The 27,991-nt window shown below is 40.2% G+C and overlaps 1 protein-coding gene across 3 annotated transcripts in view; it reads left to right on the top strand.

Moving 5' to 3' along the window:
- Positions 1-27,991, top strand: part of zgc:66447 (SLAIN motif-containing protein-like) — a 38,444-nt gene that overhangs the window by 7,394 nt on the left and 3,059 nt on the right. For 2 of the 3 annotated variants that reach the window (XR_006313764.1, XM_043704608.1), the window contains exons 3-7: positions 9,620-9,769; positions 23,817-23,957; positions 24,715-25,020; positions 25,400-25,537; positions 26,903-27,233. Coding sequence is in view for 2 of the 3 variants with exons in the window: in XM_043704608.1 (XP_043560543.1) it covers positions 9,620-9,769; positions 23,817-23,957; positions 24,715-25,020; positions 25,400-25,537; positions 26,903-27,233 (1,066 nt within the window). In the remaining variant the exon portion in view is untranslated. The remainder of the gene's footprint in view (positions 1-9,619; positions 9,770-23,816; positions 23,958-24,714; positions 25,021-25,399; positions 25,538-26,902; positions 27,234-27,991) is intronic. The other variant, XM_043704609.1, reaches the window with a different exon arrangement.

The raw sequence follows: 27,991 nt of genomic DNA, 5'->3' as shown, positions 1-27,991 counted from the left end.
TCATGTAAGGTAGCATGGATAGTGGCATTTCCTTGTCGCCTTGTTCGTCTGTTAGCCATCTGCAGATGAAGTTGCGGGGATATACATTGTTGGTGGATACTCTGTAGAGGGGTTATTCCCTTCATAGGTCGGGAGTGTTGCAATGTTTTTTGCCCTTTTGTACAGGGTCCCAATGCAGCATCTCTTGTGTGTGTTTGTGGTTTCTGTGTTGTTCAGGGCCTGGTCGGCATGTGCATATGGTTTTCTTGTACACTTTGATGCATTTACCATTATATGTTCTTTCTACCATCACGTCCAGGAATGGGATTTGATTGTTGGTTTCTTCCTCTTGTAAATGTGATCCCTGTGAGCATGGTATTGATGATCCGGTGTGTGTGCGCGTGAAATTTCTGTTCTCTTAATGATAACAAAAGTGTCGTCCACTTATCTGATCCAGAGTTTGGGTTGGATTTGTGGGAGAGGTGTTTATTCCAGTCTTTGCATCACTACTTCTGCTATTTGCCCAGAAATTGGTAAGCACATAGGTGTTCCACTGAGCTGTTTGTATATTTGGTTGTTGAATGTGAAGTGACGTCAAACGCAAGTCTAGTAGTTTGAGTAAGCAGTCCTTGTTGATAGGTTCCCCGTTGTTGTCTGTTCTGCTTGTCCAGGAGGTTCTGCATGAAACACTATACAGGGGAACCTCGAGTATCCAAACATGATGTGCGGGCATTATTTCATTCAGGTAATCGATTACTCAGTTAATCGATTTTAAATGCCTTTTTCCTCTGGGGCTTGGTGTGTTCAAAGTCTGCTCCCCATTCAGGAGACTGCAGTAGCGCACAGCATGCGAATCCCCAACCCCCCCCACCATGACATCACCAATTCCGTCCGACCCCCCCCCCGGCTCCAACACCGCCCCCAGCCCCAACACCACCCTCCTGACCCCATACTTTTTCCTTACTAACAGTGTTCTTATCCCTTATCATAATTAACCCACCTTCTTTTCTTTGAGGCCTATCTTTCCTAAATGTCTTTTTTTTTAATGTTCAGTGCCTGCCAGTGGCTACTCTTAAATCCCATCTCCATCACAACCAGATCATGCTGGCTTATTTCTCCTGTCAATTCACCTGCTTTATTATGAAAACTGCATGCATTCAGAGTGCCTTTTAATTATGTGCTTTTAACATTATTCTATTCCACAATGTGACTCGCTGGTACTTGTTTGTGCTGTCTTCCACTTTCGTTTACTACAGCAATACTTAACAATTGTTAGTTTTGTTTTTCTCGCATTAGAGTTCCCTCTGGTTCCCATCCTCTGACTGGTTGCTTTAAATTAGTCAGACTGATCAAACAGCAACCTGACATTATCTGTATAGTACGGTTGATAGCATGTTTCTGATGTGCAATTTAGTACTTATTTTGAGAGGACTTGAATATAAAAGCAGTGATATACTTCTGAGGCTCTATAAAGCTCTGGTCTGACCACAATTAGAGTATTGTGAGCAGTTTTGGGTCCATATCTCAGGAAGGATATACTAGCCCTGGAATGGGTTCAGAGGAGGTTCACAAGAATGCTGGAAGACTGCAGGTTGGCTAATGTGTACCACAGCTTTAAGGTGGTAAGGAAAAGCCAGGGAACCAGTAATGAAAAGCGTCTCACATGAAGAACATTTGAGGACTTTTGGTCTATATTCGGAGTTTAGAAGGATGAGGGGAAATCTTTAGAAACTTACAGAATACTGATTGGCCTGAACAGAGTGGATGTTGGGAAGGTGTTTCCGTTGGAGGGAGAGTCCAGGACTTAAGGCACAGCCTTAGAGTTTAGAGAATACATTTTTAGAATGGAGAGAAGGAGAAACTCCTTCAACCAGAGTATGGTGAATCTATGGAATTCGCTGCCACAGAAGCCTGTGGAGGCCAGGTCATTGAGTATATTTAAGACTGAGATATGTACATACTGGATTGTCCAGGGTTATGGGGAGAATGGGATTGAGAAACATGCCAGCCATGATTGAATGGCGAGCAGCCCCGATTGGCTGAAGGTAGCAGAAATTAGGCCAATGTCTTATGGTCTTGTATCACTGTCCCATTAGTGGTATGCTAGTGCCCACCCCTGTAAAGGGAATCTACCCTTGCATTGATGTTAAATGGCATTAGATTTGCTGAATCTCCTGCTATCAACGTTCAAGGTTAGCATCGACCAGAAAGTGAATTGGGCCAGCCATAAAATACTTTCTACAGGAGCAGGTCTTTGATTAGAAATTCTGCAGTAAGCAATTCCTGCCCTTTTTCTTCCCCACTGTCCATCTGTCATCTGCTGTGCATGAGTCGGGAGTGTCAGAGGTTACTCTCCATTTGCCTGATGTTTGAAGTTGCACAAAGGACCCTTGCTATGATATCTATATCATCGATGGTCACAGATGAGGTGCTGGAGGACAGGAGGTTGGCTAACATGGTGCCACTGTTTAAAAAAGGTGGTAAGGAAAAGCCAGGGAACTATAGACCTGTGAGTCTGATATTGGTTGTGGGCAAGGTGTTGGATGAAATCCTGAGGGACAGGATGTGCATGTATTTGAAAAGGCAAGGACTGATTAGGGATAGTCAACATGGCTTTGTGCGTGGGAAATCATGTTACGCAAACTTGATTGAGTTTTTTGAAGAAGTAATAAAGAGGATTGATGAGGGCGGAGTGGTAGAATGATCTATATGGACGTCAATAAGGCATTTAGCAAGGTTCCACCTGGGAGACTAGTGAGCAAGATTAGATCTTGTGGAATACAGGGATAACTAATCATTTGGATATAAAACTGGCTTGAAGGTAGACAGAGAATGATGGTGGAGGGTTGCTTTTCAGACTGGGGGCCTGTGACCAGTGGAATGCCACTGGGATCTGTGCTGGGTCCATTTGTCATTTATATAAAATGATTTGGATGTTGCAGATGACACCAAAATTGGAGGTGTAGCGGACAGTGAAGAAGGTTACTTCAGAGTACAATGGGATCTTGATCAGATGGGCCAATAGGCTGAAAAGTGGCAGATGGAGTTTAATTTAGATCAACTGCGAGGTGCTGCATTTTGGAAAGGCAATTCAGAGCAGAACCTATCCACCTTAATGGTAAGGACCTGGGGATTGTTGCTGAACAAAGACCTTGGAGTGCAAGTTCATTTCTCCTTGAAAATGGGTCGCAGGTAGATAGGATAGTGAAGAAGGCATTTAGTATGCTTTTCTTAATGCTCTGACCAGTAGAGTGTAGGAGTTGGGTGGCCATGTTGCAGCTGTACAGGAGGTTGGTTAGGCCACTTTTGGGATATTGCGTGCAATTCTGGTTGGAAGGATGTTGTGAAAGGGTTCAGAAAAGATTTACAAGGATGTTGCCAGGGTTGGAGGATTTGAGCTTGAGGGAGAAGTTGAACAGGCTAGGTCTGTTTTCCCTGAAGTGTCGGGGGCTGAGGGGTATCCTTATAGAGGTTTATAAAATCATGAGGGGCATGGATTTGATAAATAGACAAAGTCTCTTCCCTGGGTGGGTAAGTCCAGAACTAGAGGATATACCTTTGGGATGTCAGGGGCAAGATTTAAAGGACCTAGGTGGCAATGTTTTCACACAGCGGGTGGTGCATGTGTGGAATGAGCTGCTGGAGGCAGTGGTGGAGGATGGTACAGTTACAACCTTTTTTAAAAGGTATCTGGATGGGTATATGAATAGGAAGGGTTTAGAGGGATATGGGTCAAGTACTGGCAAATGGGACTATATTAGGGTAGGATATCTGGTCATCATGGACGAGTTGGACTGTTTCCGTGCTGTACATCTCTTTGACACCAACCGGCACAAAGCAGCCTGCATGATTGGCACCATATCTAACAACTTTGACATTCATTCCCTTCAGCACTGGAAGCTGTGTGCCACCCATAAGTTACAATGCAGTAATTGCCAAAGGCTCCTTCAACAACATCTCACAAACTGTAATCTCTACCATTTAGATGGACAAGGGCAGCACACAAACACCACCATCTGCAAGTTTCCCTCCAAGTCTCACTCCTTCCTGATTTGGAGCTATATCAATGTTCCTTCACTGTCACTGGGTTAAAATCATAGTTATCCCAAAGAATGCAACAGTTGAGAAGGCAACTTGATGACATCCATGTGCAAGAAGGGCTTTTGTAATGCAAAGAGGTTGAGTATGTTAGACTTCTAATCATTGCACTTGAAGAATGAGTGAGAAGAAACTTTATTGTAATATATAAAATTCTTAGGTGACCTGACTGGCTAGATGAGAGGTTGATTTCCTTTGTGGGAGAGTCGAGGACCAGAGGGCATAATCTGAGTAAGGAGTTACCCACTTAAGATAGATGAAGAGGAATGTTTTGTGGAAAGTCAATCTCCAGAATTCTTGACTGCAGAAGGCTGTGGAGGCTGGGTTGTGTGTTCAAGGACTGAGGAAGGATTATTTTAAAAAAGAATCGGAATCATTATGGGAATAAAGCAGTAAAATGGATTTGAGGGTTATCAGATTGGCCACTATCTCATTGAATGGCTAAGTAGACTGTGAGCCAAATGACCTTCCTTTCTCCAACATCTTAAGTGACCTGTTCTCCTTGTGCAAGACCTATCTGCCCCAGAATCAGACTGTAGAAATTGAAAACCCTCCCTCCTAATCCATTTTCTGTGTTTATTTCTTCTCGTTTTGTGGTGCTGCCTTAGAAGATCTCCTCTTACAACTCTTTCTTTTGTAAATTCTTCATCTGTGCTTCTTGGGCTGTATCCTTCTTTCTACCTATCTTATTGTTACCACAATCTCAACCTCTGGCAGAAAAATATACTGGAACAGCTCAGTGATAGCTTTGTTCCTGTCACCAGTGAGACAAGACAGAGTCCAGCACTCGCATCTACTTTCTTTGATAGCTGCATGTGCAAGCATTCTTCTCCTGCCCTGCCCTCTGGAAAAATAAAAGTGTCATCTTCACAGTTCTTGGTGTTGTCATCTGGTATTTTCTGAATCCCAGGTTCTACTTCCTGCAGCTGGTGACACTTCCTGAGCATGTGCCTGCAGGCCATGTCAAGCTTAGCCATAGCCCTGCCGTGCCTAAATTTATGTTCAAACTGTAGACTAGAAAACAAAATTACTCTCCCTTTCTCCATCATTCCTGTGACTCTAAAGTAGGCATCTGAGTCGTGTAAAACACTTGATTTTTTTTACATTGCATGTATTTACACTTTTTTCTAAAGTCGAATCATAGAATCCCTACAGAATGGGAGCAGGCCATTTGGCATCAAGTCCATACTGACCCACCAAAGACTACACTCCTTCAACCCTCTCCCCCTCCAACCCAATCCTGTATTGCCATGGACAATTCACCTCACCCACACATCCTTGGATTATGGGAGGAAGCTAGAGCACTTCGAGGAATCCAACACAGATACTAGCAGAATGTGCAAACTCCACACAATCACCTGAGGGTGGAATTGAATCCGGATCCCTGACACTGAGGCAGCAGTGCTAGCCATCATGCCATCCATAATGGATGACCTTCCCTTTGGAAGTGCAACATCTGAAAATTTGAAGGTGAGCTGCATTTTGTGTAATTTCACAAATCAGGGTACAAGATGTGAAAACTATTAAACACTCATTACACTTTACTGAAAAGCTAGTTACACCATTATTTGACTGACCAACCACCAAATATGCCCATTCACCGTGTTCAGTCAAAATATAACATACTTGAAGCTGTGACGGTCATATTGGAAGTCCATTAAAATGACAGCTAAAGAAATGATGACCCAACATGTCCTGCACAAAAATATTACCTGGCCAACTATTTCGACTTCAATGTGCACACCATATTTTTACTTTGCACTATGTCAAGAGTGCAAAAATAATGAGCCCCTCAATATCCAGAATTCTGAGCAAGCAGTAGCTCCCAACAATTTTATACCTTTTGATCCAGCTAACGAAGGAATCAGTCACTTGCAAAATTATGGTGAAATAAATACTGATCTAGATTTACGGTTAGGTGCTTAATTCTGATATTAATCACATCAAAACAGATTCATCAGAAAAGCATTCTTCAACTCATTTTATTTGTATTCGTCAATTATTCGGTTGATGCCATGCATCCTACTAAAAACATAAAGTGGTCAGATTTTGACCTAAAGGAACATTTGCATAATCCTGAGTTTATTAGAAGTATTATTTGTTCTCCTTCATAAGAATTTCCCACATATATTTAATTATATATAAAAACATTATCTGCCTTCTAAATTTCTGAAGTTCAGCTACAGGTAATGTCTTACAGACTGAAGACATTGGAAGAGCTTTGTTTTGCAGATTTAAAGCAAATCTGGTCAGATGTCCTTTCATCTCCTCCTCCCATTTTCCTATTAAACATATTTAGCTCCCTCTAATGCCAATCATTTTCTGAAATTACCTTTATCCGCTTCTAACCCAAATCTAATAATTACCAATGCCAAGATTGTCATCTTCTAGACAACAAATCAAAGGAATAGTAATAATGAGGTGCCCGCTGCACAAGGTGTTGTAAAGTGGGTTGTACAACCTATGAAATAGAACTTGGGGCAGCTCCATCCTCAATATTCAATCATAGTCCCTTTGGCACATTGCTGAAAAGAAAGAAACAGGTGAGTGCCGACAGTAATGCCTGCAAGTAACAGAGGCACACGTGTGTGTTGGATTAGATGTGTTAAGCATACACTCACTGGTTAAACATATTTCAGACCTTTTGGGATGGACTTGTGGTGGAGGAAAAGTTTAGTAAAGCAAAGTGGTCTTTTAGGTTACTGTTCAACATGCACTTGTTTGTGTAAGTTCTGTGGATTTATTACTGCCAGTTCCTACACCCAACTTAAGACAACACTCAGATCTTACTCAATGTTCAGGAGGTATCAAAATGTAAAAGGTACAACTGGAAAACTGAAGCTGTTAGCATATGGTCCTTTCACTTGCACAAAAGTCAGGAAAAGAGAACATCACCAATAACCTAAATCACATGCCTAAAGGGAAGAATAATAGATTAAATCTGGATGTGGATATTTTTCAAGGCATCCAAAACTAATTCATTCTTACTGCATGCACCTTGCTCTCATATCATTTAGCAGATCTATATAATTAGTGCATGCTCCACAAGAATATTTATGACAAAACATCACTCTTCAATTATATGTGCAATTCATCTGCATGAAACAAATTATTTGAAACATTTGTTTTAAGATCTCCTTATACATAAGGAGATATTATATATTAACATCTACAAGAATGCACCTATTTAATAGAGTTTTGAATTGAGCTCCCTAAATTCTGGAAGGGGTCTGAGAGTTGGATTTCATGTATACAACTTGGAAGACAGGAAATGTGATCAGTTTCATCTTTTTCTATAGCTCTTGACATGTTGGTTGTTCTGAATGAAATAAGCTTTATAAACTGGTATCTCATCGAGCTTTCTTTCGGACCCTTCAGTTGGAGACTTATCAATCAATTGCTTCCTTCTTAGTGGCACCACACTTCGATTCTTCAAGTGGCAGTCCAGACTGAAGTGGCTGTTATTTTTCCCCTTGCTTTCTAAGTAGCTAGAGTTCTGCCCATGTCGCTGTTACTTAGTCCTGCTTAATTTTTAAGTTTTTTTTTTGTATTTATTTAGCTAGATTGGACCTTGAGTTTTATTGCATCAAATTCCCTTGCGCTCAGAATTCCTAAATGCTTTATCTAGCTGCAGTCATTAATAAGCTGCTGTCTTTGTACTGCTGATGTGTTTGTAAAACGATCTGTTCTAAACTACAATGTTGCCTATTTCACTTTTAAAATCCTTTCGTGGGACATCAGTATCATTGGCAAGTCCAACAGCAGTTGCCCTTAGATTGAATGACTTTTCGGCCATTTCAAAGTCAGTCACCTTCCTGTTGGTCTGAGTCACATTGGCTAGATCAGGTATGCATGGCAGATTTACTTCCTTCTAAAGGACATTGAACTCGACTGACTTTTTTTTTAAAAACAAAAATTGAGAGTCTCAGTGACGTGTGAAACCAAGTTTGAATGCCTGATTTTAAATTTCTCTAAGGGTAGATTATGGCCTAGTGTTGTTATCGCTTGACTGTTAACCCAGAGGCCCAGGTAATGTTCTGGGGGCCTTGGGTTCAAATCCTGTCACAGCACTGGGAATTTGAATTCAATAAAAATCTTGAATTAGGAGTCTATTGACGATGTGGAGGTGTTGGTCTTGGACAGGGGTGGACAAAGTTTAAAAGTCGCACAACATGGAGCTGTGCTCCGAAAGCTAGTACTTCCAAATAAACCTGAGAGTCTAATGATTACCAGGCAGCTGTTGCTGATTGTCGGGGGGAAACACCCATCTGGTTCACTAATGTCCTTCAGGAAAGGAAATTGTCATCCTTCCTTGTTCTGGCTTGTATGTGACTCCAGACCCACAGCAAACACAGTAGACTCTTAACTGCCCTCTGTGCAATTGGTGAGGGGCAATAAATGCTGGACTAGCCAGCAATGCCCTATGAAGGAATTTTCTTTTAAGAAAGCTGCCCTGGTGAGACTTGTACCCATCTCTTGAGTGTTGGCCTGGCCCATGGTTACTAGTCCACTGATTAGCACTATATAACTATCCTGAAGGCTTTAGAGTCTGTCAGCCTATTGAATATCTATTTGGAGCAAGCTTTGCACTATGCCAGGTATGAATTTCAAAGACTTGCTGCCCGGGCATGTACAGTTCGCGGGGAATTCCTGCACCCAAGAAGACTCTGTGGAATTTTCTAGAAGTGCAAAAGAACTTGGTGAAGTCGCAAAGGTCATCCTGAGCAACCAACTTTGGCAGCCAACCAAGACAAATGAAATGAGCTCAACTTTGCAGTTGTACACATTCCCAAATACATTGAATTATTTTTGCACCATTGGGTCTATCCTATAAAATAATGTCATAACCCTAGAAAAAGGTGAATTTTAAAGTAGTTGCAAGTAAAAATATGACCAATTAATTTCACTTTGATTTGAAGGAAGCAGAGTGGCCAGGATTTCAGAAGGACTACCTGTTCTTTAAATCTTGCCAAAACTTTTGGAATGTGCACTGGCATGTGGAAATAGAACATTGCTTGGAGAGATCTTCCACATGCATCCTTTGTATTGCACTAGTGTCTATTTAGATTATGCATGAAAGTCCTTCAGTGGGGTTTGAACTTGCAACCTTTTAAGCATGCCAGCATTTGAGCCAATCATAATTTGTAGCAGTATTAATGACTAATGCAGCCTTGGTAGCTCATGGAAGATTGTTTCTAATAAATGTTACTTGGTATGATGTGGTAGAGTTTGCTTTGTTACTTTAGTATCTTCATATTGTGATCAGTATGTAATTAGCTAATCCACCCACTTCTGGTGACCCACTTACTCCAACGTCTCGAGTTGTAAGGAGCAAGTTGCTAGCTTTTCCATCCAAACTACAGCCTGCCATATCAGTTATGAACTAACTCGTTGCAGCATTGAGGGCAGTAACCTAGCCTCAACAAACATAAAAGTACATCTACAGTAGAGCTAGATTTCTTTTTAATGTGCACTGTCAATACAGACTGTGTCTGTTGTGTTCATATCTAACTGTGCATGCATTTTTGCTTTTCCACTCTAGCCAACAGATGGAGAAACATCTATTGCACTCCGTTTGCTTCAACCTGTGCTTATAGCTCCAATACAGATGTCACTTCGTGTAGCAATCTCTCAAACTCTTCTGGTTTCCTCAAAACATCTACTAAACCAGTACTAACCTATGGCAGTTCAGGTATGGTACACCTGTCCATTAATGAAGTGTGGATCCTGTAAAGTATTTTAAAACGTTAACAATGCTTTTTAAAAACTTTGTACAGACTGATGCATGTTCTGTTAGAGCTTCCAGATTTCATCAGTGTGAAATTGAAAATAATGCATGATGGATGTTGCTTTTTGTTTCACTGCATGGCTTTGGTGAAAACTCACTGATCTTAGTCTCAGATATTTGCATATTATTATGCCTCAAAAATGAAAAAGTTATAAAATTTGCATGTTATATTCCTTTCAAAATTGAATCTTAAATTAGAAACTAAAGGTACAAAACTGTAACAGTATTAGTTAGCTTTCACAACATTTTCCTCTTGATCTTGGATTCAACTTGTTTTGATTGCATGAAGGTATATTAAATGGAATGCAGTGCATCAAACTAGCAATGTACTGTTATCAATTCAGCAGTTGGGTCCTCCGTAAGGAGTGTTTTCCTAAATTAAAAATTGTCAAAATCTACTGTCTGCATTTACTAATATTTCCTTTATTCTTCCAAAACTATCTTAAATGCAATTATTAATGTGCAAGAGAAAATTATTGTCTGCTGTCCATATGAAATTATGATTAAACATTTTTGTTTATTCTAAGCTTTGTGATCTTCCAGTTGAAGATTTAAAAGTAGGACATAGCTTATGACCGTATTGTTACTGAAGGCACAAACTCATTTTAAAATACGCTTCCGTGGCTCTGCTGCTGTACCTTATTAATTTACTGTTTATTCAGTGTGAGCCCTGGTGATGAATGTCAGAAATGTTTGACCTTGAGACATTTATCTCTGAATCTTATGTCTTTAACATAGATCAGCATATAATCTCTAAAATGAAATAAGAGTGAGCAGGATCACTGGATGTAAGAATGCTAACACAAATTGTTGCTCCCTTAGTGAGTTGCAAAACAGAATAACAAAGTTCGTTTAACTTCCAAGTTACAAACTGAATGGAGATCCTTTGTGACTTGAATAATTCAGTGTTGAAATTTATGATGCACTGAGTTAAGAAAACAATTGATCTATTCTATCAAAATCATGTATTGATTTTAAAAATTAGAGTGCAATGTTTGTCATTTGTGATTTTCATTATAAATGAGTGCTTGCTCTAATCCAATTATCTATGCATTAAAAGCAAATTGCAGAGTTATATTTAAAAAGCCAATTTTAAAAAAAAAATCTGTTCCAGTATGGTTGCCGAAGGCTATATCAAGTTTTGTAAAGGAGCATAAAGGGTATTCTTCTGATCTTAGTCCAAGAGGTGTAGTTGGATTTCATGATATCTTTTCTGGGAAATAAATGAACTAAGTGCCTTTAGCGTTACCTTTACAACAATTAACCATTGCAACAAACAATGAATGAATAGGTTATTGATTCTGTGTCGGTTTGAATAATTCAATGTCTGTCTTTTTGTTTACAAGCAACATTTGTGAATCTCTTGTTGAAGTAGGGTCACTGGAACTGAAATGTTAACTCTGCTTCCTCTTCACTGATGCTGCCAGACCTGCTGAATTTTTTTCTAGCAATTTATAGATTCCAAGTTTTTCCAGTTGGATCGGGTTGCCATGAAAAAGGCACAAGAAAAGTAAAAGCTTTTGGTTTGTGTGAAAAAAGCTATTATGTTGCGGTTACTTGATTATTTCAAAAACGTGTATTTCAGTCTTGTTTATACTGACCAACTTAAGCTGTACAGCCCTCTGTGGTTAAACAATTCTAAAAACATTCAATCCTCAGAAGAAATTCCTAATCTGTGTCTTGATAGGGTGACCCCTTATTCTGAGATTAGACCCATTGGTTCTAGGCACTCTCACACAGGGAAACCATCTTTTGTGCTATGAACCTTGTATGTTTCAATAAGGTTGCTTCATTCTTTTAAACTCAGTACAGGCCTAACCTCTCCTCCATAAGGGTCCCTTCTTATCCGAAATCAGCCCATTGAACCTTCTGGTCTGCCTCCAGTGCCAGCATATCTCCCCTTTAGAAAAGGGGTCTAAAACTGTTCACAATAATCCAGCTGTGATCTGATGAGAACCTAATATAATTTTAGTAAGAGTTCCCTCTTTTCATATTTCATTCTTTTTGGAAATCAAGACCAGCATTCCATTTGCCTTCCCTATTACCTCTGAACCTGTACGCTAGCTTTGTGATTTGGTGATGGTTATAGATAATGTCTTTAATCTGTTGGACAGGTTTCTGTTTATGACTATTATTGTTTCTATTGTAGTTGAGGGTGAATGAATTTGTAGTGAAAATAATTACAGGTACACAATCCTTTATCTGAAATGCTCAGAACCAGCTGGTTTTCGGAATTCAGAATTTCTTTTGAATTTCAGAATAAGTGACAGTTCAACGGAGAAATTAAAAAAAAACCTTAGTGAACAGCAGACATGGTGAGTACTACAGGCCCTGAGACAGAATTGAGGCCTGCCAGTACTGGGCCATGCCCCAATCACATCTGAATGACATGCATCGAGTGGGTGTGGATTTGGGTTAACTGTTTGTACACCAAACAACCTTGTTAATGAGATTTTTAAAAACCTTCAGATTTTGTAGCTTTTTGGATTTCGGATAAAGTTTAACATACAGGTAGATGTATGTTAATTCTAAATTTAAGTTATTTTTATTTTCACTGACAAAATTATAGTTTGAAGTTCCACCTGAATTCACTTAATTTTTTTCTCTACACCTACATAAATTCAGGATTTATAGATGCAATTTATGCTCGAGCCACTTAGCAAATTGTAATGTGTTTAGTTTAAAATGCTGATTATCTTTCAAGCTTTTAAGCTATTTTTTCTAATCCCAAATTCAAGAGACTGCGGCAATGCTGTATATAGTGCCAAAGTAGATTTTATGATAAGTAACAGTAAAATCATCATAGTCCTACCAGACTATAGGGCTAGGTGAGGAGAGAGGTTGAGCAGGAGAGTCCTTCACGATAATCTCAGCTAATGCAGAAAATAAACCCATGTGTTGCAAATCAGCCATCCAGCCAACTGAGCCTGTCTTATGATCGATAATCTATTGTCAAGCTTATCCAAATATTCTAAAGAATATTATGCCTCAGTTTTTTTTCTGATTCTTAATTGAAGTGGGTATTATATTTTCATGCATGACTTTGAATTTTTGTGTACCATTTTCTTCATAAGTTACTGACCTTTTAATAAAGTAATTTCATAGATGCTGGGAACTCTCTAATAATTAACTTGCATTTTCATTCTTCATATTGAAAATCTCTCTGCAGTGTTAATATTGATTTTGCTGGGCAAGATTTTGACAGGAAAAGTTACTGATATTATTTTCTCTTTAAGCAGTACATGAAATGTTCTTAAACTATTGAAAGACTTGAGTCAATAGTTAATTTTGGCTTGGTAATTGAGAATAGTTTTGTAATTTGATCCCTGTAAATGACTAAAGCAAAATAAAAATGAGAATCTGGGATATATACAGACAGAGAGGATTTTTAACAATGTCGCAAAACCTGGATGCAGTGGAAAGCAACGCACAGATGTTTTGCTGTCAGGAAAGTCCAGACCATTACCCAGGAAGATCTTTATTTGGATTTTTCAAAGTCCCGATGCATGGATTACATGATATTTGGCTGGCAAGTTGAAATTTCCAAGGGCGAGTATCTGGTATCTGGAAACCTCTGGATAGAGTCCCTAGTTCTGTCAGAAGTCCGGTTTCAGAGGGTTCTGAATTTCAGGTTGTAAGTTTGCTCACTGCGCTGGAAGGTTTGTTTTCAGCCGTTTCATGCTAGGTAACATCGGTGAGCCTATGGTGAAGCACGAGTGTTATGTCCCGATTTCCATTTGTGTGTCTTAGTGTCAGAGTGGAAAGGATTTTGAATTGCATCTCAAGGCAATCTTTGCAAACTCCTCTAAACTTGCAAATTCATGTCTTAAGTGGACTTAAATTCTACAATGCCTCTTTTCCATCAGTTGTACCGTACAAGGTAAAGGGAATGCAGTTTCTAATAAATTGGGATGTGTAGATTTTGTACAAAATTATCAAATAAAAATAAATCTCGAATTTGTCAATGTGGATCAGTGTGTTTCAAACAAAGAAAAACTAGGAAAGGGCCAAGTAGAAATACTTTCTTGTTTTGTAAAGCTATTTTGTCCAAATTCTTTTTGCCAACTTGACCATTCTTGATTTTTGACTTCTGTGGACACTTTTTGCATGTCCTCTCGTTTTTTTTTCAGTAATTGTATTCCATTTCCATGTTGTCTTTTGGAGTTTTATTAGTGGGTCATTTGGAAAATGTTTTATAATTTGCCTGCTGATTTATAAAAATTACATATGCCCTTTTGCACAAGTAGAGATTTGGGGTACAAACATTATCCACAAAAGCAATTGAATAAATATGGATAGGATCGGTGAAGTATTTCTTTAGGAATGTGAGTAACGATGTAGTTCATTCTAGACTGTACACTTCACCGCAAATCATGTGTTCATAACATTCAAATGAATGGAAGTACAAGTAGGTGCATGTGCAAATCTGTTCTGAACCCTCTCCAATTTAATATCATTCAATAGCAGGGTGACCACAACTGTACATAGTACTCCAAAATGTGGCCTCTGCCTCGGCCACGTCCTGTACAAACTCCACAGATGTCCTGACTCGGATATACAATGATCTGAGCAATCAGTGCAAGCTAAGTGCTTTCTTGACCACCCTGTTTACCTGTAATGCAACTTTCAAAGAGCTATGTACCCGAACTCCTACGTCTCTCTGACAGCACTACTCATGGCCCTACCATTAACTGTACAAGTCCTAGGGTGTAGGTTTGCTTGCTGAGCTGTAGGTTTGATATCCAGACGTTTCATTACCTGGCTAGGTAACATCATCAGTGGCGATCTCCAAGTGAAGCAAAGCTGTTGACTCCTGCTTTCTATTTATATGTTTGTCCTGGATGGGGTTCCTGCGGTTTGTGGTGATGTCATTTTCTGAGGGGTTGATAGATGGTATCTAGATCTGTGTTTGTTTATGGCGTTGTGGTTGGAGTGCCAGGCCTCTAGGAATTCTTTGGCATGTCTTTGCTTAGCCTGTCCCAGTCGAAATGGTGGTTTTTTTTCCCTCCGTGTGTAGGGCTACCAGGGAGAGAGGGTCGTGTCTTTTTGTGGCTAGCTGGTATTCGTGTATCCTGGTGGCTAACTTTCATCCTGTTTGTCCTACGTAGTGTTTGTGGCAATCCTTGCATGGAATTTTGTAGACGACGTTGGTTTTGTCCATGGGATGTACTGGGTCTTTTAAGTTTGTTAGTTTTTGTTTGAGAGTGTTGTGTGCTACTAGGATTCCGAGGGGTCTTAGTCGTCTGGCTGTCATTTCTGAAACTTCTTTGATGTATGGTAAGGTGGTTATGGTTTCTGGCTGTGTTTGGTCTGCTTGTCGTGGTTTGTTCTTGAGGAATCTGCACACTCTTTTTTTTTTTGAGCATCCTTTCTTCTTGAATACGTTGTATAGGTGGGTCTCCTCTGTTTTCCAAAGTTCGTCTGTGCTGCAGTGTGATGTGGCTCATTGGAATAGTGTTCTGATACAGCTTCGTTTGTGTGTGTTGAGATGGTTGCTGATGTAGTTAAGTATTTGGTCAGTGTTTGTCAGTTTTCTGTATTTGCAGGTTTGTAGTTCTCCGTTGTCCGTTCTTTTGACTGTGACGTCCAGGAATGCGAGTTTGTTGTTGGTTTCTTCCTCCTTGGTGAACTTTATGCCTGTGAGGGTGTTGTTGATGATGATAAATGTCTCTTCTATCTTGTTTCGTTTTGTGATGACAAAGGTGAGATCTACGTAGCGGACCCAGATTTTTGGTTTGATGGTTGGTAGGGCTGTTTGTTCTAGTCTTTGCATTACCGTTTCTGCTATGAATCCTGATAGCGGAGATCCCATGGGTGAAGGATAACAAACTCCTGGTGCCGTTGGTTTGTTTGTAGATTATGTTGTTGAAGGTGAAGTGGGTGGGTGGTGGTGGGTCCACTAGCTTCATGATGTTTTCATTGGTAATGTGATTGATGGTGGTTGGGGGTGTGTGTGATGGTCTCTTCTAAAAGTGTGGCAAGTGTTTCCTTTCCCAGGTCGATGTTGATGGAGGTGAACAGTGCTGTTTCGTCCAATGAGATCATTGTTTCGTCTTCCTCTGTTTTGGTGTTTTTGATGATTTCTAGGAATTCGTGGGTGGAGTGCTGTGACTCTTCTAGGTATTTCAGTCTTGCGTATAGTTCTTTGGCCAGTCTGTAAGTTGGTGTTCCGGGTAGTGAGACAATGGGTCTGAGGGGGGCTCCTGGTTTATGGATTTTTGGTAGACCGTAGAATCGTGGGGTGTTGGTCCCGTCGGGTTTCATTTTTTTTTGGAATTCCATCTTGTTTAATTGTCCGGAATTGTGTAATTTTCTTAGGAGATATGTAATTTTGTTTCCTAATTGTGGGGGTCGGGTCTAGCGCCACCTGTTGGTAAGTGTTGGTGTCTGCGAGTAGTGCCTTGGCTTTCTCTATGTAGTCCCTTCTGTTCAGGATGACTGTGAGCCGACCTTTGTCTGCAGGTAATATAACGATGTTTTTGTATTTTTTAAGGTTTTCTAGGGCTTTCTTTTCTCGTGTGTTCAGTTTGTTTCCTTCCCTCTTTCGGCTCAGAGTAGGTGCAACTGTCTGTGTGATCGCTTGTTGTGTTTCTTCCAGGAGTTTGTTATCCTTCAATGTGGTTTCTAATGCCGCTAGGAAATCCTTGTCAGCATCTCAGTAATTGAAATTTAGTTCACCAAGGAGGAAGAAACCAACAGCAAACTCCCATTCCTGGACATCACAGTTGAAAGAACGGACAATGGAGAACTACAAACCTGCGTATACAGAAAACCGACAAACACTGACCAAATACTTAACTACACCAGCAACCATCCCAACACACACAAACGAAGCTGTATCAGAACACTTCCAATGAACCACATCACACTGCAGCACAGACGAACTTTGGAAAACAGAGAAGAACCAAGAAGAACGGATACTCAAAAAAAAAAGTGCGCAGATTCCTCAAGAACAAACCACGATAAGCAGACCAAACACAGCCAGAAACCTTAACCACCTTACCATACATCAAAGCAGTTTCAGAAATGACAGCCAGACTACTAAGACCCATCGGAATCCTAGTAGCATACAAACCCACTAACACTCAAACAAAAACTAACAAACTTAAAAGACCCAGTACAACCCATGGACAAAACCAACGTCATCTACAAAATTCCATGCAAAGACTGCCAGAAACACTACATAGGATAAACAGGAAGAAAGTTAGCCACCAGGATACACGAACACTAGCTAGCCACAAAAAGACACTACCCCCTCTCCCTCGTCGCCCTACACACAGAGAGGGATTAAAAAAAACCACCATTTCGACTGGGACAACACACCTATCCTGGGACAGGCTAAGCAAAGACATGCTAGAGAATTCCCAGAGGCCTGGCACTCCAACCGCAATGCCATAAACAAACACACAGATCTCGATACCATCTATCAACCACATAGAAAACGAACAGGAAATGACATCACCACAAACCCCAGGAACCCCATCCTGGAGAAAGATATAAATAGAAAGCAGGAGACAACAGCTTCGCTTCACTTGGAGGTCGCCACTGATGATGTTACCTAGCCAGGTAATGAAACGTCTGGATATCAAACCTTCAGCTCAGCAAGCAAACCTACACCCTAAACCTCAACCTGATGTACAGGTCCTGTCTTTGTTTTACCAAAATGCAAAACCTTGCATTTATCCACATTAAATTCCATTTGCCACTCTTCAGCCCATTGGCCCAATTGATCTACATCACTTTTCTAATCTTAGATACCCTTCACTATTAACGAGACCACCAATTTTGGTGTTATCTGCAAAATTACTCACCCTGCCTCCTAAATATTCGTCCACGCAAGTAGGCAGTATTCCATCATACATCTGACTTGTGCCTTGTAGGTGCAGTTGATATGGCTAAAGCAGTTCAGTTTCTGGTTTAGGGTAGAACAACCTCCCCACCCTACCCCACCAACCCATACAACTCCTATCAGCTGTATTAAAGGAGCTGAAGTATTTGTGGTAGGCTTAGAGAAGATGATGACATCATGGTAATGTCACTTGGCTGGTAAGCCAGCACCCCAGGTTAACGTAGTGGGGACTGAGAAATGAATGCTAAAATTTAAGATTTTTATAGCATCTGGAAACCAAAGCTTGTCGAATAGTGACTTTTTTTTGTAATCATAATACAGAGTTCACAGTTTTTAGGAGAGAGAAATCTGCTATCCTTGTCTGGTTTGCCCTGAATATGATTGCTGAGTTGAATGTGATTGACTTGCAACTGCTGTCTGAAATAACCTACTAAGACTGCTGAAGGACTGTTAGGGATCTGTCTAGTGGGCCTTACCAGTAATGCTATGGAAGAATAAATAAACCCAAAATTTTAGCTAACATCTTGGAAAGTAATGCTTGCATTGTCATCTTTGTGTGCTATCACATTTATTTCACAATCTGTTCATGTTATAGAGTCATAGAGATGTACAGCTTGGAAACAGACCCTTCGGTCCAACTCGTCCATGCCGACCAGATATCCCAACCTAATCTACTCCCACCTGCCAGCACCCGGCCCATATCCCTCCAAACGCCTCTTAAATGTTGCAATTGTACCAGCCTCCCACTTCCTCTGGCAGCTCAATCCATTAATGTACCACCCTTTGTGTGAAAATGTTGCCCCGTAGGTCTCTTTTATATCTTTCCCCTCTCACCCTAAACCTATGCCCTCTCGTTCTGGACTCCCCGACCCCAAGGAAAAGACTTTGCCTACTTATCCTATCCATGCCTCTCATAAGGTCACCCCCCAGCCTCTGACGCTCCAAGGAAAACAGTCCCAGCCTGTTCAGCCTCTCCCTATAGCTCAAATCCTTCAACCCTGGCAACATCCTTGTAAATCTTTTCTGAACCCTTTCATGTTTCACAACATCTTTCTGATGGGAAGGAGACCGGAATTGCATGCAATATTCCAACAGTGGCCTAACCAATGTCCTGTACAGCCTCAATATGACCTCCCAACCCCTGTACTCAATACTCTGACCAATAAAGGAAAGCATACCAAACACCACCTTCACGATCCTACCTACCTGCGACTCCACTTTTTCAAGGAGCTATGAACCTGCACTCCAAGGTCTCTTTGTTCAGCAACACTCCCTAGGACCCTACCATTAAGTGTATATGTCCTGCTAAGATTTGCTTTCCCAAAATGCAGCACCTCGCATTTATCTGAATTAAACTCCATCTGCCACTTCTTTGCCCATTGGCCCATCTGGTCAAGATCCTGTTGTAATCTGAGGTAACGCTCTTCACTTTCCACTACACCTCCAATTTTGGTATCATTTGCAAACTTACTAACTATCTCTTATGCTCGCATCCAAATCAATTATGTAAATGACAAAGCGTAGAGGACCCAGCACCGATGCTTGTGGCACTCCACTGGTCACAGACCTCCAGTCTGAAAAACAACCCTCCACCATCATCCTTTGTCTTCTATCTTTGAGCCAGTTATGTATCCAAATGGCTAGTTCTTCCTGTATTCCATGAGATCTAACCTTGCTAATCAATTTCATGGGAAACCTTGTTGAATGCCTTACTAAAATGCATATAGATCACATCTTCTGCTCTGCCCTCATCAATCCTCTTTGTTACTTCCTCAAAAAACTCAATCAAGTTTGTGAGACATGATTTCCCATGCACAAAGCCATGTGGACTATCCCGAATCAGTCCTTGCCTTTCCAAATACATGTACATCCTGTCCCTCAGGATTCCCTCCAACAACGTGCCCATCACTGACGTCAGGCTCACTGGTCTCTAGTTCCCTGGCTTGTCCTCCCCACTCTTCTTAAACAGTGGCACCATGTTAACCAACCACCAGTCTTCTAGTACCTCACCTTTGACTATCGATGATACAAATATCTCAGCAAGAGGCCCAGCAATCACTTCTCTAGCTTCCCACAGATTCTAGAGTACACTTGATCAGGTCCTGGGGATTTATCCACCTTTTATGCATTTCAAGACATCCAGCACTTCCTCCTCTGTAATTTGAACATTTTGCAAGATGTCACCATCTATTTCCCTGTAATCTATATCTTTCATATCCTTTTCCATATTAAATACGATGCAAAATACTCGTTTAGTATCTCCCCCATTTTTTGCGGCTCCACACAAAGGCTGCCTTGCTGATCTTTGAGGGGCTGAAAATGTGTTGCAGGAAAAGCGCATAAGCCGTCGATTCTCCTGTTCCCTGGATGCTGCCTGACCTGCTGCGCTTTTCCAGCAACACATTTTCAGCTCTGATCTCCAGCATCTGCAGACCTCACTTTCTCCTCAATGATCTTTGAGCGCCCTATTTTCTCCCCAGGTACGCTTTTGTGCTTAATGTTTTTGTAAAAACCCTTTGGATTCTCCTTAATTCTGTTTGCCAAAGCTATCTCATGTCCCTTCTTTGCCCTCCTGATTTCCCTCGTAAGTATACCCCTCGTAAGTATACAGGAATATACTTTGTGGATTCTTGTTATCTCATTTCTGAAGGCTTCCAATTTTCCAGCTGTGCCTTTTCCTGCGAACATCTGCTCCCAATCAGCTTTTGAAAGTTCTTGCCTAATACCATCAAAATTGGCCTTTCTCCAGTTTAGAACTTCAGCAGCTTTTGGATCTGGTCTATCCTTTTACATCACTAATTTAAATCTAATTGAATTATGGTCGCTGGCCCCAAAGTGCTCCCCCACTGACACCTCAGTCACTTGACCAGTCTTATTTCCCAAGAGTAGGTCAAGTTTTGCACCTTCTCTAGTAGGTACATCCACATACTGAATCAGAAAATTTTCTTGTACACACTTAACAAATTCTTCTCCATCTAAACCCTTAACACTATGGCAGTTTCAATTTATGTTTGGAAAGTTAAAATCCCCTACTATAATCACACTATTATTCTTAAAGGTAGCTGAGATCTCCTTACAAATTTGTTTCTCAAATTTCCCTCTGACTATTAGTGGGTCTATAATACAATTGCAATAATCATCCCTTTCTTATTTCTCAGTTCTACCCAAATAACCTCCTTGGATGTATTTCCAGGAATATCCTACCTCAGCACAGCTGTAATGCTATCCCTTATCAAAAACGCCACTCACCTTCCTCTCTTGCCTCCCCTTCTATCTTTCCTGTAGCATTTGTATCCTGGAACATTAAGTTGCCAATCCTGTCCATCCATGAGCCATGTTTCGGTAATTGCTATGATATCCCAGTCCCATGTTCCCAATCATGCCCTGAGTTCATCTGCCTTCCCTGTTAGGCCCCTTGCATTGAAATAAATGCAGTTTATAATTTTCGTCCTACCGTGTCCTTGCCTGCCCTGACTATTTGACTCCCTTCTGTTCTAAACTGTGTCAGTCTTGGATTGACCTCTTTCCTCACTATCTCCCTGGGTTCCCCCCCCCCCCCACCCTTGCTACTTTAAATCCTCCTGAGCATCTCCAGCAAATTTCCCTGCAAGTACATTAGTCCCCTTCCAATTTAGGTGCAATCTGTCCTCCTTGTACAGGTCACTTCTTCTACCCCGGGAGAGATTCCAATGTTCCAAAAATGTGAATCCTTCTTCCATACACTAGCTCCTCAGCCATGCATAGGAGGCTGTATCCTCCTGTTCCTGCCCTCACTAACTCGCAGCACCAGGCGTAATCCAGATATTACTACTCTCAATGACTCCTTTTTAAATTCCTGCCTAATTCTCTGTAATCTCCCTTCAGACTCTCCACCTTTTTCCTTCCTATGTTGTTAGTTCCGATGTGGACAATGACCTCTTGCTGGCCCCTCTCCCCTGTGAGAACATTCTGCACCCTCTCTGAGATATCTTTGATCCTGGCACGAGGGAAGCAACACACCATTCTGATTTTTCGCTACTGGCCACAATCGTCTGTCTGTACCTTGATCTCGAGAATCCCCTAACACAGTTGAACTCTCGGAAGCCGATGTACTCCTCATTGCATTAGAGCTAGTCGCAATACCAGAAACTTGGCTGTTTGTGCTACATTCCCCTGAGATTCAGTTCCCCCCCCCCCCCCCCAACCCCCAACATTTTCCAAGTCAGCATACTTGTTTGAAATGGGTTTAGCCCAAAAAAACTCCTGCACTAAGTGCCTACCTCTCTACCTTTCCTGGCGTAAACCCATCTATGTGACTGTATCGGAGACTTCCCCCATTCCAATAACTGCCATCCATCACATATTATTGTTGTTGCAAATTCCTCATTGCTTCTAACTGTCTCTCCAACTGATCCATTCAATCCGATAAGATTCGCAACAAACAGTATTTATGGCAGATATAATCCGCTGTATTCCTTAAACTCTCTTTTAAACTCCCACATTTGACAAGAAGCACATTTCACTCTACTTGCATCTTCACAATTTATAGACCCAGAAAATAACATTGTCTTATTCCTCTACAAACACTGCCCCAGGTTAAATTAATAGTTATGACTTATATTTTAAGTTTCATCAAGAGACACCTCCAAAAATACAATCAAGAAACGACCCATTCTACTCACTACTGCAGCCTTTCTGTAGGTCACGCTTAAGACAACAGTACACTCATCTGTTTCTGTGCTGTGAACTTCACCCAACAGTTCCTCCAACATCAGTTGTGAATTTCACTGTTTGTTAATTTTCCCACTCTCACTCCGATGTCCAGCGATACATGAATTCAAACAGCAAAGGCAGTGTCAGTTTCTTTATCTCTCTCTCTCCTGCACTGACCTCACCATGTGTTTCCTTTGTCTTCTTTCTTTTAAAACTGCTGGTTTGACTTTTTTTTTCCTCCAAAGTTCCAAAACAATGTAACAGCATATTAACAGCTGCTCCTGGAATTCAAGGAAATCACCTTCAGCACCTAAAATACTTCAAAAAAAAGGAGCAGCTGTTAACAGCCAGAAATTTTTCCTGTCATTCATCTTAGATTACTCAGAATCCAAAACATGATTTTAAATTCACAAATGTTTGCATTCAAAATATCAAGAGTAAGCAATAATGCATTAACGAATGTAATTTAACAGTGCCTGTTCCCTGACCAGGATTCGAACCTGGGCCGCGATGGTGAAAACGTCGAATCCTAACCTTGGTATAAGCAACAATTTACACTACTTTTTGCTCAATAGCGTCACGTTAGGTGAAAAATAAAATTCCTACTTTATTTATTAGCTGTATAAAGTTGAGTCCCTCAATTTGAATTTTATTTTTCTGACTGCTTACACGAGCTTGTCCAGATTGGACCAGTTTAGTCTCCAGTCTGCTGCCTAAATGTTTCATCCATTCCCAATCAGGTCACATTGGAGTCGCTTAAGTGGAGAAAACATTTATGTAATCATTGTGGATTTTGATTTGAGCTCTTGATTCCAATAATGAAAAGCAACAACAATCCTCTTGCACCACTATCTCTGATGTTTCAGTATATTTCTTATTTCATACACTGGTTGTTCTGATTGTAGTGCACTGCTGTATATTCTAAGAAAATCATGTCCCAACATGTGTGTGATTGTTCTGTATATCTACAAAAACAGGACAACCATGATTATCTAACGAGATGGGCAGAGAGTATTTTGTTCAGATAACTGTTCGGATAATGATTTTACAGGACCTTGAGATAGTGTTTGGATAATCTGAAATTCAGATGATTGATGTTCGTATAACTGAGGCTGTTCTATAAAAAGTATATTTTTAAAAATTTGATGTAATGTGATGTTTGTTTAGTTACTAATGATTTTAAAAGCTAATTTGAAAACTATGTATCCATTTGAATCTGCAGAGAAATGGTGTCAATCTGAATCAAAAAGAAACTGACAAATTGATCATCCGACTCTGTTTGAATAGAAAAATATTTGCAGCTACCTAATACTCAATTGGATTTGAGTACTTTGGTAAATTGTTCCTGTACATCTGCTTTAGCTAATTACTATATTTCACTATTTGTTTTCCATCTCTTTGATTATAAAGGTTATCCAAATATTCACTCAGCACTAAGTTCCCAGTCATCCATTGACAGTGAATTGAGCACTTCCGATGACTCCATCTCCATGGGGTATAAATTGCAAGATTTGACAGATGTCCAGATAATGGCTCGATTACAGGAAGAAAGTAAGTGGAAAATATGTGAAAACATATTGTTTTCATACATAATGAAAACAATATGTGTTATCTTGTTTTCATTTGAGTAATGTGGAATAGCTTCGCCATAAAGAATGAGAGCAGGAGGCAACTATTTCGTTTTCCCAAGCCATGCTTTGGCATTCTGTCCAATTATGGCCAATCTTAAGCTTCGAGTTGATGCTTCTGCTTGCTCCCCATATCCTTTGAGATTCCCTGAGGAAACATAATTGGCACCTTTGGTCACAAATATGGATAACAATGGACCATCCACTACCATTTGTGGCTGAGAATTCCAAAACATCATAACCCTTTGAAGAAATGTATTTTCAATTTGGTCTTGAATGATCAGCTCATTATCTTGACATTGCCCACATGTTCTCCATTTCCCAGGCCTCTTGCCATCCTTTTTAGTGATCGTTTTAATATTTTGATCAGGTCATCCCTCATTCTTCTAAAACTCCAGAGAGAATAAGCCCAATTTACTCAACTTCTCACTGGAGGACAAACCTCTCATCCCATATATCGATATAGTGAATCTCTGCTGTACTGTGTAAAAATTGTCTCCTTCCTTGAATATGCTGACCAAATCTGTATACGATTTTACAAGTTTGGTCTTGCCCCATTGCTAGGTCGTGTTGCTACGTGATGTCCATGGCTGTCTGGATGTGCTTTTCAGATTGCAGTTTGAGAGATGGGCAAAGAGAACAAAATTCTAGTAATGAGACTGTTTGTTTTCTTTCTAAAGGTCTCCGTCAGGACTATGCTTCTAGTTCAGCATCTGCATCCCGCCGCAGCTCTAGTGCCTCATTAAATTCCCTCCGGAGAGGTACTTATAGTGATCAGGAATTTGACACTTACAGTTTGGATGATGAAGATGAATATGATTACTCATTACCCCAGCACAGTGTGCATAGATATTCACCTTCTCCACGAAATTCACCTCGATCGCAGTCTCCAGTTCGTGGCGCAGCAACTGCAGGCAGAGTTCGGCCTTCTCGGCACTGTTTGCAGGGTCGTGTATCGGAGCTAATGAATTATACAAAAAATCAAGGTACTAAATCTATAGTTAAATTGAGTAAGAAGTTCCTGGAGATTGTTTTAAGGAAGTGAAAACTTCCATGAATCTTGTTCAGTGCAATCCTTTCTTTTGACATAGGCTATGATTGAACTTGTGATTCTAAAATATTCTATCTAATTGTTGATAATAAACACACCCACCTTTCTTTATGGACAAAGTGCTCATCTTCTGGATTTTCTTAATGTTGCACATGTAAAAAAAAGTTTTTTTGTTCTTGGGATATTGACGACTCTCAAAGTGGCATTTGTTAACCAGTGCTGTTTGCTGGGAGCATTAAGTCAACCACAGTGTTAGACTGGAGTTGTATATAAGCTGGATCAGCTAAGCCTTGCTTCATTTCATTTTGTTACAGAGGAAATGCGTCGTAGTATGCCCAATCTGGCCAAGTCTGGAATTCGCTGCTCTGATTCGGGTAGAAACAGTCGGAACTTTGAGTCTAATTTGCAAATACCCAGCAGTCGAATTTCACGATTGCAGCAGTCTTCGGCTGGTATGTTGCATTGGATCTGCTCTAAGAAATGAGGAAAACATTAACCAATCGCTCACGTGAAGCACATATTTTCAGTTTTTTCAAATGTGAAATTAACCTGCCAGATAAATTTTATGATGGGCCCACATGGTTTCTGTTTTAATTGAGAATTTCAAAGTAAGATTGAACATAAGGCTTTTCTGTTAATTATCCTCCATAACAATAATCAATCCAATTCTGAAGTTACAGCACCGTTGATCGGTTTGAAAATTTATCATCTCTCAACTTGAGGGACTTAGATATTTTAGATTTTAAATTGCAAAGTTTTTAAAATCCAATTTAATGTGGTCTGGTGTTTGTGATGTAGCCTTTTTTACTTGTTTTCCTTTCCTTGAGCTAATGCTGCACAGACACAGTTCTCGGGCAACAATTGAAAAGGATTCCAGATATACCCTTACAGGATTGGCCTTTGATTTGGGATGAATTGAGGTTTAATTGTTAAATAAGCCTGAATGTAAACAGAATAACACTATTGCCAATTCACCCGGAAACTTAATTCTGAATATCACGCTCTTAGAGAGATACCTAATTAGCAGCACAACTAATTTCTTCTATACTGTGATCTAGGCAGGAACTCATTGGTATAAAATAGAAAATTTGGAGAAATACTAAGATTAGGCATCATCCTAATGAAGGATCATTAGGCCTGTGTTTTTATTGCTCCTCGGGTATTGCCTGACCTGCTGACTCCTGCCATTTTTTGGTATATGTTTCAGATTCCCAGTATTTACATTTTTTGCTTTGTTCAAATTATCCAGAGTGACAACCATTTTGACTAATAAAGAGGAACTTCAGGAGAGAGGGAGGAAAGAAGATGAGCACCCAAAGGGATTGTTGATAGTAAGCTGGGGAGAAGTGAAGCTTGATAGGTGATAATGGAGGCTAAGTGTGGAAAATGGTTGGCTGTGCTAAAAACAACCCATTTCATTATAGTACCTGGGTGTGGGGGTGGGTAATAAACATGGAAGGAAGGCATTGTGCTCTGCAATTGTTTAACTTGATATTGAGTCCTGAAGGACGCATGGTTCTTGAGTGGAAAATGGGTGTTGTTCTTTCAGTTATTGTAGTAAATGTTTAGTCAAAATCTTATGCTGGAGCAGCTTAGCTATCTGATGTATCATAAGTTTTATCAGTTCTGTCAAATGGATAAATTCAGCTATGTATGCCTTATTTATGGTAGGAATAGAATTCACTGTTTTGAAATTTTGTTCTTAGTCCATATTTTTAAATTTTAACTGTCATCTTGAAAAGATAAAGTAGCTTTATGTGAAAGATGCTTCTATAGATAAGTGTCTTATTAATAATTTATCTTCTTATTTTGGCTAGGTTCATCTGGTAAGCTCAGGTACACTACTGGGAACAGTAGCCAGATTTCTCCCTCCAGCAGACAGCCAGTGAAAGCTCTTGCAAACAGTAATTCTCCCTTGACAACAAGGCATCCAGTGAAAACAGGATACCCATGTTCTGGGAGTACTGTTCGTAGAATCCAGTCTCCAACTTGTTCGAGCATTTCTTCACCTACTGGCATTGCCACGAATGGAAGATCTTCTAGTTCAGCTCCTGTTCCTAGGAGCACCCCTACTAAGTCACGGGTTGCTAGCACTTGCACTCCCACTTCCACAGTTTCCAAGACCAAGCTTTTGCAGCCATCAAGAAGGTATGTGTTGGTTATTTCAATTAAAGATAAAAGAAGCATAACTTGATGTTCAAAGTCTTTGTATTAGCAAGGACAACTGCAACACTAATTGGGAAAACTTGAGTTTATTTTTCTCTTTGAGAAAAGGAAATATATCACTTTAATCAAGATATGAGAATTTTGTTTAAAAGCAAGAACTTTCCAAACCCCTCCAAATAAATGGCTTGGCAATTAGCTTCAGTTTGGATAATTTCCCTAACCATCGATATTCTGTCAATTTGGAATTACAATCGTCAAGTGCTATATTGACCCCAGGTGGTCTCTACCATAGCTACTCTTCATTGGCTATGATAGCACAAGCCATTTAACATATTGAGGTTCCAAATGCTCTGAATGAATAAGTCAATCTCTGGGTCTGTACTTAGTTTACCCCTGGCATGTCCTGTGCACCCTCTTAAAGTGATTTGTTTTTGACCATGGCAGAGAGACAAAAAATACCCAGGGGGACACTCGCACAGACCATTATGAATTCTTACATCATGTTTATATTTTAGGGTTTTTTGTACATTGGTCCAACTGCATATTCTTGAAATGCAGCCTTCTGGACCAAGGTATTTAAATGAGAAGCAGCCTGCTAAAGTCTGCTGATGCACTTTCACTTCTCTTAAAAAGAGTCAAAAAGGAGCTTTATCTCGGTAGACATGGTGATCTTGAGAGTATCCTCACAAAAATGCTACTTGCCAAAATAATATGCTAATTTGACAATTCAAAATATCAAT

The sequence above is a fragment of the Chiloscyllium plagiosum genome, chromosome 15 (genome assembly GCF_004010195.1).
Source record: "Chiloscyllium plagiosum isolate BGI_BamShark_2017 chromosome 15, ASM401019v2, whole genome shotgun sequence".
In the NCBI taxonomy this organism is placed as follows: Eukaryota; Metazoa; Chordata; class Chondrichthyes; order Orectolobiformes; family Hemiscylliidae; genus Chiloscyllium; species Chiloscyllium plagiosum.
The sequence above is the reverse complement of the archived record's forward strand: the minus strand, read 5'-3'. Positions and strand labels throughout refer to the sequence as shown.